Below are 12555 nucleotides of genomic sequence, written 5' to 3'. Positions count from 1 at the left end.
TCCACGATGAACTTCATACTTTGACACAAGCTTTGACCCCGACGAGCACGTTGATCTATTAAAGAGCCCACGTTTGATTGTAAAGTTTGGAGATACAGGCACCTTTATGTTTTACATATGCTGTAAGGGTGATGCTATATGAGAAGTGGTCTTTGTTTAATGTAAAGTAGTATGACTATAATAGAGCAAAAGATGCAGAGGGCGTGTTTGTGTAACTTGAGTCATTCAGCACAGGCGATGCATGATTCTTGTACACTATTTAGGAATAGTTCAATATGCCAGCCGGACAACCTAGTCCTCCCATTCTCCATTGTTGCCCAAGCCAATGCATACGAACGATTTGTCCTGCTCCAAGCCCAGCATGCCCATCATTCAACTTTCTTGATCCGATGAGATTTGACTGGAAAACGCTCAAACACAGAAACATCATCCAATATCAGAAGAACTAAACAGGTTATTTGTAACCTGCCAACTAATAGCCCATTCCTTCCATTCACCTTTGTTGTCCAATCCAATGCACACGAACGATTGTCCTGCTCCAGCCCAGCATGCCCATCATTTAACTTTCATGATTCGAGCTAACCTGGTAGTAAGGTAATGGCTGTTGTTGGATCATCGTTATCATGTAAAATGTAAAATGGCACACACCCTTTTGCTATACGTGAGGATCATCATTTCTTTTATTTGCGTGTACTTATTGTCTATCGTGAGGGTGATGATAATGATGGATGGATGGTGTGTGTGGGGTCATTGAGTGGCCTCAGTGTAATAGCAGTAGGGGATTTAAACTTGGGGGACAGCAGCTCCACGACTTGAGACAACGCTTCTCTTCTTTTTCTCCCACCTTTCCTTACTCCATTCACGACATCTCGATCAAGGTAATGTATTATAAAAAAGTGCTCTTGTTGGCTGTGAGGTATTAATGTAGTTCTGAACCTGCATTGTCAGGGAGTGAGTGCGTCCAAGTGCTGAGGAATGAGCGTGGTTGGTGGTTGGTGGTTGCCATGGCGATATCGTTGCTTCCTCTTGTTCGTTGCTATTCCCGCTCTACGCTTGGTGTCAACAGGTACATTGAGTCCAATGTTGCAGCCGAACTGGTTCCATTGACGTGTTAGCTTATTTAGAGGGCAAGTTTGGTTTCAAGACGTTGGCTGGTTTGGCGTTCTGTTTCGGCTCAACAACACTACACCATGGTTTTCGGTCTCTAACAACCAGCAGCTAAGGATCTTTATGTCTATGGAAAAGGCAAGTGCAATGAGACAAACAATGAAAAGAGGCGTTTTATTGTACGTGTGTGCTAATAATGAATTGAATAGATTTCTTTGGCCAGGCAATGCAACTTGGGGGCATCATCATCATCATCTCTTTGTGCTCAAGTCCCAGCCTGGATCAAGTGGCCGCTGCGTCGCTCTGCACTAGCCAAGTGTGCTGGAAAAGCTTCTTGGAACGCGTCCAGGGCTCTATAGGCCTGCGTTGAGTTGATGATGGGTCGATGACGACGGATTTTTGGAAGAGCATGGTCACCGTGTTGAGGTAAAAGGGATTTGCAACGGCTTGTGAATGTGTTAAACCAACACGCTCTTCTCGTGATAGGCTCGTTCTTTCCCTTTGAGGATTTCTTTTCATGAGGTGTGAAACTATGGAAAGGATTGGGGATCATTCTTTCTTTGGAGAGGATGAATGAGGACAACTATGAGCCTGGACTCTACGTAAGTGAGTCCTTCCTTGCCATGGATCGAACTGGCCTTGCGTGATTCCTGCAGTGCTTTCTCAAGAACAAGGGATCGCCCGACGTTGCTCGTATGGTGGTGATTTGGTTTGTGAATTCCTTCTGATTTGCTTTCTTCCTTGGAGAGGATCGCCTAACGGTATACCAAATCGTCATCATTCCCGGCATCGTATGGTCTAACTTGCTTGCTTTCTTATTTATAGAGACGACGATTACGATGATTACCACATACACAACAATGGCGATTACGATGATAACGACATTCACAACAATAACAATGATGACGACAACGAGATTCAAAAGGAAGCCTGCAAGATCCCATTCTTTTCAACTTGTGTATTTTGGATGTTTGGTGTGACGGATGAGATTGACGACTGGTGGCGAGTACGAGTAGGAATGATGACGGAGGGCGATTACGACGATGGTGGTGGCAATGTAGCAAGATAGCTAGATGAAATAAAGCATTGTTTTTTATTACACGCTTGGACTTTGCTAGCTTGTGGATTACATTCTATTGCTTCGAAGATGGAATAATAAAGGTGGTTCCGGTTATCGGTCATGCAAGAAGTGCATGGCTTTTGTGATACAATAAGGAGGTGTGGGATGACCTTGAGAAAAGGAAAAGTGAAGCGGTCTTTCCATTGAGTTTCAGGATGAGTGACCCATCAACATGTACACGTATCTTGAATTAATTACGGGTGGGTTTACACACACAAATTAGTTTATGCAGCTCAACCTTCTCCTGCATGCAAAAAATGATATGGAACAAATATTGTCATAAGTATACCTTGCACACCTCCATTATTGGATGCTGTTTACTTACGTACCTTCACAAAAGGCAATCATTGTCATCATCCATTTGTGCAGCAACCTATCAAGGACCTGTTTGTGTAACCACCACGTGCCATTTCACTCAGCTCTTCATCTTTCCGTGAATGCAGCCGACACCATCCACTAGGAAAAAGCAGCTCCATCACGCTTACAGCATAGGTAAAACATAAAGGGTGCCTGTATCTCTAAATTTTACAATCAAGCGTGGGTTCTTTAATAGAAGAAAGCTACTCGGCTTGGCCAACAGCACCTGTATGACCCCTGCTTCGATGTATCTCTCAACAAGATCTGTCGCAATATGGTTGGCTTCACCGACTTGCGTAAAAGTGACAATTAGGGTAGCTATGATAATGAAGATAAGGGATATTGGTAGATGGGTATAGGTTGATGGCATATAATAGCATAGGTAAAATGAGTGTGTAGGGGTGCAACTGCTTAATGCTGGCGACGGCGGTTCATAACAATTTCATGTGCACGTTGAAATTGTGCTATTTCCTTGACAACTTTCTTCAACTTGCCACGGCCAGTGTTCACCCAATCCTTGGCAGGATTGAAGATCATCGCTGACTCTGGGATGTTTTGAGCTATCAGAAGGTCCCGGAGCTTGTTGTATCGCTCACGTTTGATTTGCTCACGATCAACGCTGTTGATGGTCTGTCGAACAACATCCTGAAGCCGTGGTGCACCGGTTTGGATGTAAAGTGCTTGTTGATGGTTGTTGGCGGTGTCAAGATGATGGCCTGTGGCCTCCAAAGCATGGCGCAACTCCTCACGCCGACCAGCTACCTCTTTCTTGGCCTTGATGATAGCTTCTCTTAAGCTTGCAAGGCCTGGCCCTTCTTCTCCGATTCGACACCCTTCCTGGCCTTGATGATCTGCTTCTCTTGCAAAGCCTGATCCTTCTTCTTCTCCGCTTCCACACCAATTTCATCACCCAACTTTTGACGTTTGTTGAGTGACTTTTGTGCAGCCAGTCTCAGGATAGCATTCATAATGAGCTTTCCTGCAAGGAAGGCACATTCGTACTAGTTGTGCGTTTCAGGGAACTTGACAGGGAGAGCAGAGGCAGCACCATCCTTCTTACACACCATGTGGCAGCTTTCACAGATTTTGTCACACATGTATTTATGTCACCTACAAAGGGGTCGTAAATTCCTATCAGACTAGACCTCCTTTTAATATATAAATGATTGTTACACCTACCACAAAGCTCCATCAAGAACACAGCCAAATGTCATTAAGCAGCAATAAGCACATCAAGGGTAGTAAAGCAATAAAGTGGGCTACATAGGTGGATGCATGAGTACCATCATTTTGGAAATCACATAAAGACTACCCTCCTTGAGACTTACCAAAGACTATGGATGATTGGTGATGTGCGTACAAGTAGAAAGAAAGGACGTATGATGGTGTTGGTGACCACAGCCTTGTTTATATGTGAGTGGGCGTGAGAATTGTTGTCATGATTAATCGATCTGATAAAGTGGTCAAAGCATCATGGAGTACTAAGCCGAAGTGATGGAAAAGCAACACTGATAAATACGCCTGCTACTTGGAAGGTGATTTTTTGTAGGTGACAAAAGTATGACTGACTATGTCTATGCAATGGTGTCATATGAGTCGTTGTTCCTTGCACACCTCAACCTGAGATTTTGCATGAAAGGCACAATGAATGACTCATTATCCAATTTCCACAATGATTCGGCATTGGGAATGATCTGCTGGGATTCCTGCGAGCGGGAAAGTATTCAACCGGTACCTAGCGTTGCCTTTCTTTTTTCCATGACAAAAATCAGCTTGCTACATTGCCCACGCTTTGTGTCTCGTCATGTTGCGACGTATTCGTTATCCATCGTTGGTGCAATCAGGTATGTCATTGAGCACAATGGGAGTGTGCATTGAGCAGTGTTACTAACAGCCCATGGCAATAGTTACTCGACGCTTTAACAGCACCACCACCACCTCCTCCTCGGCCGCTGCCTTGCCAAAACCGCTTGAAGGTGTCCGTGTATTGGAACTCGGCCAGGTACTATTATTGTTATGAACGTTGTGTGTAAAGGCATGGCTCATCTGATAAGCCTATCATCATGTAGCTTATTGCAGGTCCCTTTTGTGGATCCATTTTGGGTTATTATGGTGCTGGTAAGTTGAATCAGTGGTACTGTGCTGTATGTTTTACAGCAGCTAATGCTTGCATATTGGATTCTGTAGAAGTGGTAACGTGATTTATGGCATGGAGCACATGTACGGATATGACGGCTAATAGTTTGCATGGCTACAATAGATCAAGATTGAACCTCCCAAACTGGGCGATCCTCTTCGAACATGGCGTCACGTGGATGAAGATGGTGTCAGTCCTTGGTTTCGTAGCTTGGCAAGAAACAAAAAGTCTGTTTGCATTGATTTGCGCACTGAGCAAGGCCGAAGGTACATGAGGATATTCCCGTTCATGGATAATTTGACTCATCCCCCCCCCATGATAGTATCGTCAAGCAATTAGCACAGGATGCGGATGTATTGATTGAGAACTTTAAGCCTGGCACTATGGAAAAATGGGGCATTGGACCAGGTAAGCCAAATCGGGAGGTATACATGCATTCATCCAACTCACACAAAAAAAGATGATCTCTATGCCACCAATCCCAGCTTAATCTATACGCGTATATCCGGATATGGTCAAACAGGCCCTTACTCAAAGCGCCCTGGATTTGCATCCGTCTGTGAAGGTATGGGTGGTTTTCGATACGTGAATGGTGTTCCTGGAGAAGCACCAGTACGACCCAATATCAGTCTTGGCGACTCGTTAGCCGGAATGCATGCAGCCATGGGTGTATTGTTGGGATTAATTGGACGCAGCAAGTTGCCAGCTTCAAAGACCGGTCAAGTCGTTGACGTCGCTATCTATGAAAGCATGCTCAACATGATGGAAAGCATCATTCCTGAGTATGATCGAAAGGGCGTGGTATGTGCAATGATCTTCATGGTCCTATGTTTATGAAAGCTGAGGTGAAAATTTAGATTAGACAACCTTCTGGATCCACTGTTACCGGTGTCGTGCCAACAAACACGTATCCATGCAAGAATGGGCAACATGTGATTATCGGTGGTAATGGTGACAGCATCTACAAGCGTCTTATGGGAGTGATTGGTCGTGAAGACTTGGTAGGTCTCTTGGGTGATTGTGCATATATCAGCAAGCTGATGTAAATTCATTGATGTATACAGGTTGGAGAAGAGTATGAGACAAATGCACACCGCGTTAAGAAACAAGAGGAAATTGATGGTGCTATTTCTGATTGGACCTCTGAAAGAACACCTGATCAAGTCTTGGAAGCGCTTGCTGAAGCATCGGTGCCTGCTGGAAAGATCTATAATGCTCAAGACATTGTGGAGGATCCTCATATCAATGAACGTGGCATGATTGAGACCGTGACTGTGGGTACACCTGAAGATGGTCGTGGTTGGCAAGTCAAGGTAAATTTACAGCAATGATGATGCTCAGCATAAATATAACCTTGTTTCGCACTTTTTTATAGATCCCAGGCATGTCGCCTGTTCTTCATGGCACTCCTGGTGCTACCAAATGGGCTGGACCGGATCATGGGCAACATACCACAGAGGTTTTATCCGAGAAGTTAGGTCTTTCACAGCAAGAGATTGATGATTTGACTTCGAAGGGTGTAATTCGATAGTGTACTCTCTTGGTAGTAAAAGCGTTTTTTCAACAAATACATATACATTGTAGGTTCCAGAATAGGGAACGTAGTCCGTCATGCATGCATTTTGTGTAACGCTTGGCCATTGCTGCCATTGAATGTTTATAATGACAAGTATTATTATTTACATGTGATTGAAAGATGATAGAGGGATCAGTGATGGAAGGCATCGATCAAATTACTATGTGTACATAGAAGCATAGAAATGGATTAGAAAGCGAGAGACAAGAGATTCTTGGTGAAATGGATACGCAGGTGCTGACAAGACAAAAATATCGCGGGACCTTCCCAAACAAGGTGAATCGGACATGCTAATGACACACACAGCCATTGATGATAATTTTATCGGTAAAAGACAGCCGTTTTTTCTGCACGTGAAAGGGCGATTGGGGATGAGGCCTGTGCGATGTGCATATGTGTTGATGAGGGTGGCATACATGGCGTATAAGGGATGGGGGCTGATAATACTAGTATAGGAGCAATATAAAGATTGGGCGTCGCCATGGAGATAATAATCGTCACCATGAGACAATGATTCATAGGAATGGTGGTGGCGTGCTACCATGTCACCTGTTCACATGATATAAAACTAAGGCGGTTCAATGCCCAAGACATGCATACACGTACTCTTGTGGAGAAAACGTACCCGGAGCTCAACTCTTGACAAGAAGATAAAGGGGGACTCTCAATTTCTATGGTAAGAAGGAGGGGGGTCTACTTGAGAAGTGAACGTGGCTTTCCTGGTTCGTTGACGCCTTTTTCTTTCCTTTTTTCTTTTTTACCTTTTCGTTCCGATTGCGCATTGGAAGCATTTCCATGGTGACCTTGACTACGTTTCTTACCATTTACTTGTTTGGCGGCGTCACCTTTCTACCTCTACTGCTGGTCGGTGCACTGTACATATATGCAACCAACAACAAAACTTCACACACTCCCAAGGCCGTATTTCCTGAAGAACCTTATGAGGACGTTGATCCTGAGCAAGGCAAGAAGGGCTGGATCCGATTGACCAATCACCAAGATGGCGTCCAAGGTGGCAAGCTCATGTCGGGTTTGCAGTCATATGTCAATAACGGCAGCAATGGTACACAAGCCAAGAAGCCCAAGGATGTGGTGTACGGCGTATTGAAGCATGGGACATTGTTTGTCTATGAATCTGATAAGCTCCAAGAGTGCAAGATGATCATTCCAGTGCACGATTTTACAGTGTCGATATATCCCGAAGGCAGGCGAGAGCATGAAGTCTTCAACCGATCCACGGCCATACGCCTATGTCCCAAACGATGCCACACTAAGCGTAACAGCACCGTATCAGATACAGCAGCTACAGCAACCACAAATGGACTCAAAAAGAGCCACACAGACACCAATTTGTTGGATAATGAATGTTGCTCTTTGGATCAGGACATTTATTTGACATGTGCGAGATCGATTGACAAGGAGGATTGGTATTTCGCTTTGATTACAGCATCAGGGTTTATGGCAGATACACCAGAGCTGGGTCATGTTGAAACGGTGGATGGGACACGATTTGACGAAGAGGCGATCCAGCAATTGATTCAGACGATTCATCATGATCCGGATCATCGCGAGATTCAATGGTTGAATGCCATCATGGGTCGTATATTCCTTGGCATGTACAAGACCGACAAGATTCATCAATTCTTCAAGGAGAAGATCATCAAAAAGACACGCAAGATCAAACGACCCCAATTCTTGGATGAGATCACCGTACATCGTGTTCATGTGGGACAAACCATTCCATACTTTACACAATTGAAGTTGCTATCAATCGGATTGGATGGACAATTGACGGCTGAAGGACATGTGGATTATCAAGGTGGTCTGTGCGTCGAGATCGGGACTGGTTTGATTTGGCCTGGTTATTCATCTCGCATGAAACCTATTCGCCTTCTTCTTTCGGTCACTCTCAAGCGATTTTCTGGAAAATTCCAATTCAAGATCAAGGCACCACCCACGAACAGGTATTGGATTGGATTTTATGAGCAACCTGAGATGGATTTGGACATCAAGCCCCTCGTATCGGATAAGCAGATCAAGCTCAACGTGGTCACCAATGCCATTGAAACCAAGATTCGAGAAGTGATTGCAGAGACTTTGGTGTTGCCAAACATGGATGATTTCGTATTTTGCAACTCTGGCGGCAAGGGTGGTATCTTTGGTGACAAGGTGCCACGTAGCAACCATAATGCCACGCCAACACCACAACGCATGGATACAGCACCACAGCTAACAACAACAACAGCATCAGCAGACTCCGATCATGATAACAACGATGCTTCATCATCATCATCATCATCCACATCTATACCCGATATTGAAGTTGATGTTAGCAAATCAGCACCAGATCTTCTCACCCGATCGGGTCCACCACCTTCTGATACCGCATCCATTGATTCATCAGAAACGGTCATGTCAACAACATCATCCATACGATGGGCAATTCGAAGGAAGAAGAAAACGTCATCTGATTCGGCATCTATTGCATCGACTACAACTGAGGATTCATCCAAGAGAAGTTTCTTATCAAAGATCAGCACACTCAACAGCAACAATGATGAGAATAGTGGAAGCGGAGGACGACAACGAGGATCTTCATTCTATCAAAAAGCTGAGACCATGTTGAAAGCATCCATACACAAGGACGAGGATCCAACACCAACACCTCAACCTAGAGAAGATAATCCTCGGATCGCAAAACGACCACCACCACCGCCACCACCACCCAAACCTCCAAGAACTCAACCCAAGCAACCACAACATGAAGAAACAAAACCACCTTTGCCTCCACGTTTACACAATGAACAAGAACCATGCGAGCAGCAATTGCAAGTGCCTCCTCCACCTCCACCACGTCGTAAAGTAGAAGATAAACCACCATTACCACCACGATCATCTCCTCGTTTAGAAGAATCATCCTCTTCACCTACAACTTGTTCTTCTTCTCCTCTTCCACCATCACCACCATCACCCAATCAAGAGCAATAAAAGCGCATGTTCATGTATCACACTTTTTCTTCGGGTTAGCAAATTTGAGTGAAACATGCGTCATGCGTCGCGATGATTGTGACACATGTTTGCATTGTACTACAGATATGGGAAATGTCGTTTACAAACGCTTGTACATTGTGATCCCGTGATTGTTTACGTCTTGATGAATATTTGCCAAAGAGCGTGGGCGTGTGACAGTGGTGGATGTGGCATGGCGTAAGACGCACCTTTATGCAGGAGTCATTCAAAGTGAGCGATGTGATCCATCGTGTTCCCATTTTTGTCTTTATTTCTTCTCGCTTTCTCTTTCTCTTTCGCTTCCTTTCACCCCTCTCACTCTCTCTTTCCTTCTCTTTTTTACTTTCTACTATCCAATGGCAACAAAACAAGGGGACGAGGATGAGCAGAGTACTGTTTTTTCAAGATCACAAAAATCTGTCATTGTTGCTATCACGGTGTTTACCACAGCAATGTTGACAGCGTTGCCCATTAATATTTACTACCCTGCATTAAGTGCAATGAAGGAGGTATGAAAGACCCTTTTGAGATGGATAAAGTAACCAAAAGATGACGTTTCGGAAATTATATGCCTAGTAGGATTTGAATACTACGACAGAGAAAATCAACCTTACTGTTACCGTTTACATCATCATGCAAGCCATTGCCCCCGCCATTTGGGGACCGATTGCTGATAGGTCAGGCCGCCGTCCCATGTATCTGTTGGCTATTCTTATATACACAGCAAGCTGTACCGGTTTGGCTCTTGCTCCTACCTACTCGGTGTTACTTGTAATGCGACTATTGCAATCGTTTGGTGGTAGTCCAACTGTGGCCATAGGTATGTGATACAATTAGCAGGCACAATGGTGACAACAAGGGTTCTTACTTGTGTTTCATTTTTAGGTTCTGGAATCATAGGTGACATTAGCACGCCTTCAACGTAAGAAGAGAACTTGAAAAGAACAGCATAATAGGATACCAATTGCATTATTTAGACGAGGTACCTACTTTGGGATACAATCGGGTGTACGACAGGTGATCACTACTGCTGCGCCAATGCTTGGAGGTATTATCACAGAGGCATTATCATGGCGATGGATATGGTGGGTCATGGTCATTTCAGGTTGTGTCATGTTCCTTCTTATGTTTTTTCTCGTTCCTGAAACGCTACCATCCCTTGTCGGTAAAGGAAACGGATATGTAACTCCAACCCCTACACAATGGTGGCAACAACGCCGACAACACAAAAAACAACGGGCAATGGAGCAATCAGCAGAAGCAGGATCATCATTGGCTTCAGCAGGAAGCTATGGAGGTGTGGATGTATCTTCATCAACAGCAGCAGTAGTATCTAATCCACCAGCAAATCAACCACGTGTCAATCGATTTCAATCTCTGCAATTTCTCATGGAACGTGATGTGGCGTGCTCACTTTTATTTATCGGTATCGGCTTTGGATGTTTCCAAACAATGCTTGTGGCAACATCCAGTGTCCTCACCGAGATCTACAAATTGTCGGTGATGAATGTTGGTCTCTGCTTTATGGTATGCCTTGTTGTTGTTATCATTTGGTTGGAGAGAAACTTACAATGTGATCAGGCCGCAGGTGTAGGTTCCTTCATTAGTGCACTGGCAACGGGCCGTTTGCTAGATTATGAATACAAGCGACTCACTATACAAAGAAAAAAAGCGCATGACGATCAAGAAGTGCCAAAACATGGCCGTCTTCCGCCTACGTTTCCAATCTTTACCGCCCGATTGCGAGTATCCATGTATGCAAATATCGTCATGAGCTTATCCTTCATAGCTTATGGGTGGTGTATATACACCGTGCAGCCGCTCCCGGTCTTGTTGGCGATCATTTTCATTGGTAAAAGGAGCTCGCTGAAGATACCAAATAGCCGACCGCTAATGATGTTTTTGCATTGTAGTCTCAGTTGTCCATACCAACATCTTCAACGCCGTACAAACTTTGATTGTTGATTTGTTTCCTGCAGACAGCTCCTCTATTACGGCAAGTAACAACCTCGTGCGATGTGCCATGGGGTAAGTGTATAGTCATACTTGTAAAGGCCACTCTATTTGCTAATGTCCCCGCTATAATGATAGAGCGGCTGGAACAGCCTTCATTCAGCCTGGCATACAAGCTATTGGCGTACAATGGATGTTTCTCATAATCGGCGTCATCATCATGGCTTCAAACATCCTACCGATTTTGCTATTCAAATACGGAGTTGAGTGGCGATGTCAACGCATAGAACGGGAAGCTCGTCATCATGCAGCTGCAGAGCAGGATTGAGGATTAATATGATACCCTTCACTTGCATCCATTTGCTTGCATATATATACACCTTTACCATGCAATAGACAATACATCCTATGCTGGCATTATAAAAGAACATTGCAAAAAGCAGCCTGTCATCATGATTTGTTGTTCCACGTGCATTCTTGATCAGTCCACGTGATTTCAATGTGGATGGATAACATGCAGCACATGCTTGCACTATAACGATAACGATAAGTGATGTCGTCTTGCTCCCCTTTTTAGCTTGGATTTTATGGTTACATCTCTTTTCACTTGCTTCATACTTTCTCGTTGTAAAAGAATCAATTCAATTCAGCCAATACACCATCACTGCCAATGATGATAGCGTCATTCAAAATACTCCTTGAAAGATACCATTGGAAAACGACCCATGAACTCAAATAGCGACTGATCATGGGACATTAGGCTAACAAAGATACGAGCTCTAGCCCATGTCGACATCAACATTTCTGCACGACATCGCATAGACAAAGAGTGATGCTTACGATAATCATTTTATCAATGACGGCTTGTGATGTTGGACACGCCGTAGACGAGCCTTTCTATGCTTGTGTCCCATTTGGATCCAAAGGGCATTAGGCGATGAGACAAAATTAATACGGCGTTTCTCGTTTTGCAACCTGTCGATCCACCTTACCTATAATACAAGCATGATCGACTCAAAAACAAACACCCAATCGAACACGTGTACAAACCCAGAATTTTGGATGGGTCATTCGACGTATTTGGTGATGCGATCACCCGCATATCAAAACAAGCATGCATGTGGAAGATTTTCCACTGCTGAGTTATCGATCATCCATGACATCCTGATACTGTATGCACGTTGAATATTAATGATGATACTACCCTTGTGCGCCGATAATAGGAGAGCATGCTATTGTAAGGCCTTTGATCCTATAATTGAGCCTAGCTGATTGAGCACTCCTTTTGCATAAGGT

General features: G+C 44.2%; 4 protein-coding genes across 4 annotated transcripts; 3 read left to right on the top strand and 1 right to left on the bottom strand.

Moving 5' to 3' along the window:
- Window positions 1-2995: 2995 nt before the first annotated feature.
- On the bottom strand, window positions 2996-3580 carry O0I10_003480 (uncharacterized protein; the record flags this gene model as incomplete). The annotated part of the gene is made up of 2 exons (XM_058483551.1): window positions 2996-3421; window positions 3500-3580. 2 exons carry the CDS (start codon window positions 3578-3580, stop codon window positions 2996-2998), a joined length of 507 nt encoding a protein of 168 aa, XP_058345750.1.
- An 808-nt stretch (window positions 3581-4388) lies between these two features.
- Window positions 4389-6252, top strand: O0I10_003479 (uncharacterized protein; the record flags this gene model as incomplete). Its single annotated transcript, XM_058483550.1, has 10 exons — window positions 4389-4428; window positions 4492-4586; window positions 4654-4702; window positions 4772-4776; window positions 4845-4987; window positions 5044-5129; window positions 5182-5522; window positions 5579-5722; window positions 5786-6034; window positions 6097-6252. The coding sequence occupies 10 exons, from the start codon at window positions 4389-4391 to the stop codon at window positions 6250-6252; spliced, it is 1308 nt and encodes a 435-aa protein (XP_058345749.1).
- Window positions 6253-7092: 840 nt separating this feature from the next.
- O0I10_003478 (uncharacterized protein) lies at window positions 7093-9285 on the top strand (the record flags this gene model as incomplete). Its single annotated transcript, XM_058483549.1, has 1 exon — window positions 7093-9285. One exon carries the CDS (start codon window positions 7093-7095, stop codon window positions 9283-9285), a length of 2193 nt encoding a protein of 730 aa, XP_058345748.1.
- A 377-nt stretch (window positions 9286-9662) lies between these two features.
- O0I10_003477 (uncharacterized protein) lies at window positions 9663-11587 on the top strand (the record flags this gene model as incomplete). The annotated part of the gene is made up of 7 exons (XM_058483548.1): window positions 9663-9815; window positions 9886-10126; window positions 10192-10228; window positions 10284-10833; window positions 10888-11158; window positions 11220-11334; window positions 11398-11587. The coding sequence occupies 7 exons, from the start codon at window positions 9663-9665 to the stop codon at window positions 11585-11587; spliced, it is 1557 nt and encodes a 518-aa protein (XP_058345747.1).
- Between the last annotated feature and the right edge of the window lie 968 nt (window positions 11588-12555).

The sequence above is a fragment of the Lichtheimia ornata genome (genome assembly GCF_029851405.1).
Source record: "Lichtheimia ornata isolate CBS 291.66 chromosome Unknown scaffold00011, whole genome shotgun sequence".
Classification (NCBI taxonomy): Eukaryota; Fungi; Mucoromycota; class Mucoromycetes; order Mucorales; family Lichtheimiaceae; genus Lichtheimia; species Lichtheimia ornata.
This window is presented reverse-complemented; position numbering and strand designations above follow the sequence as displayed.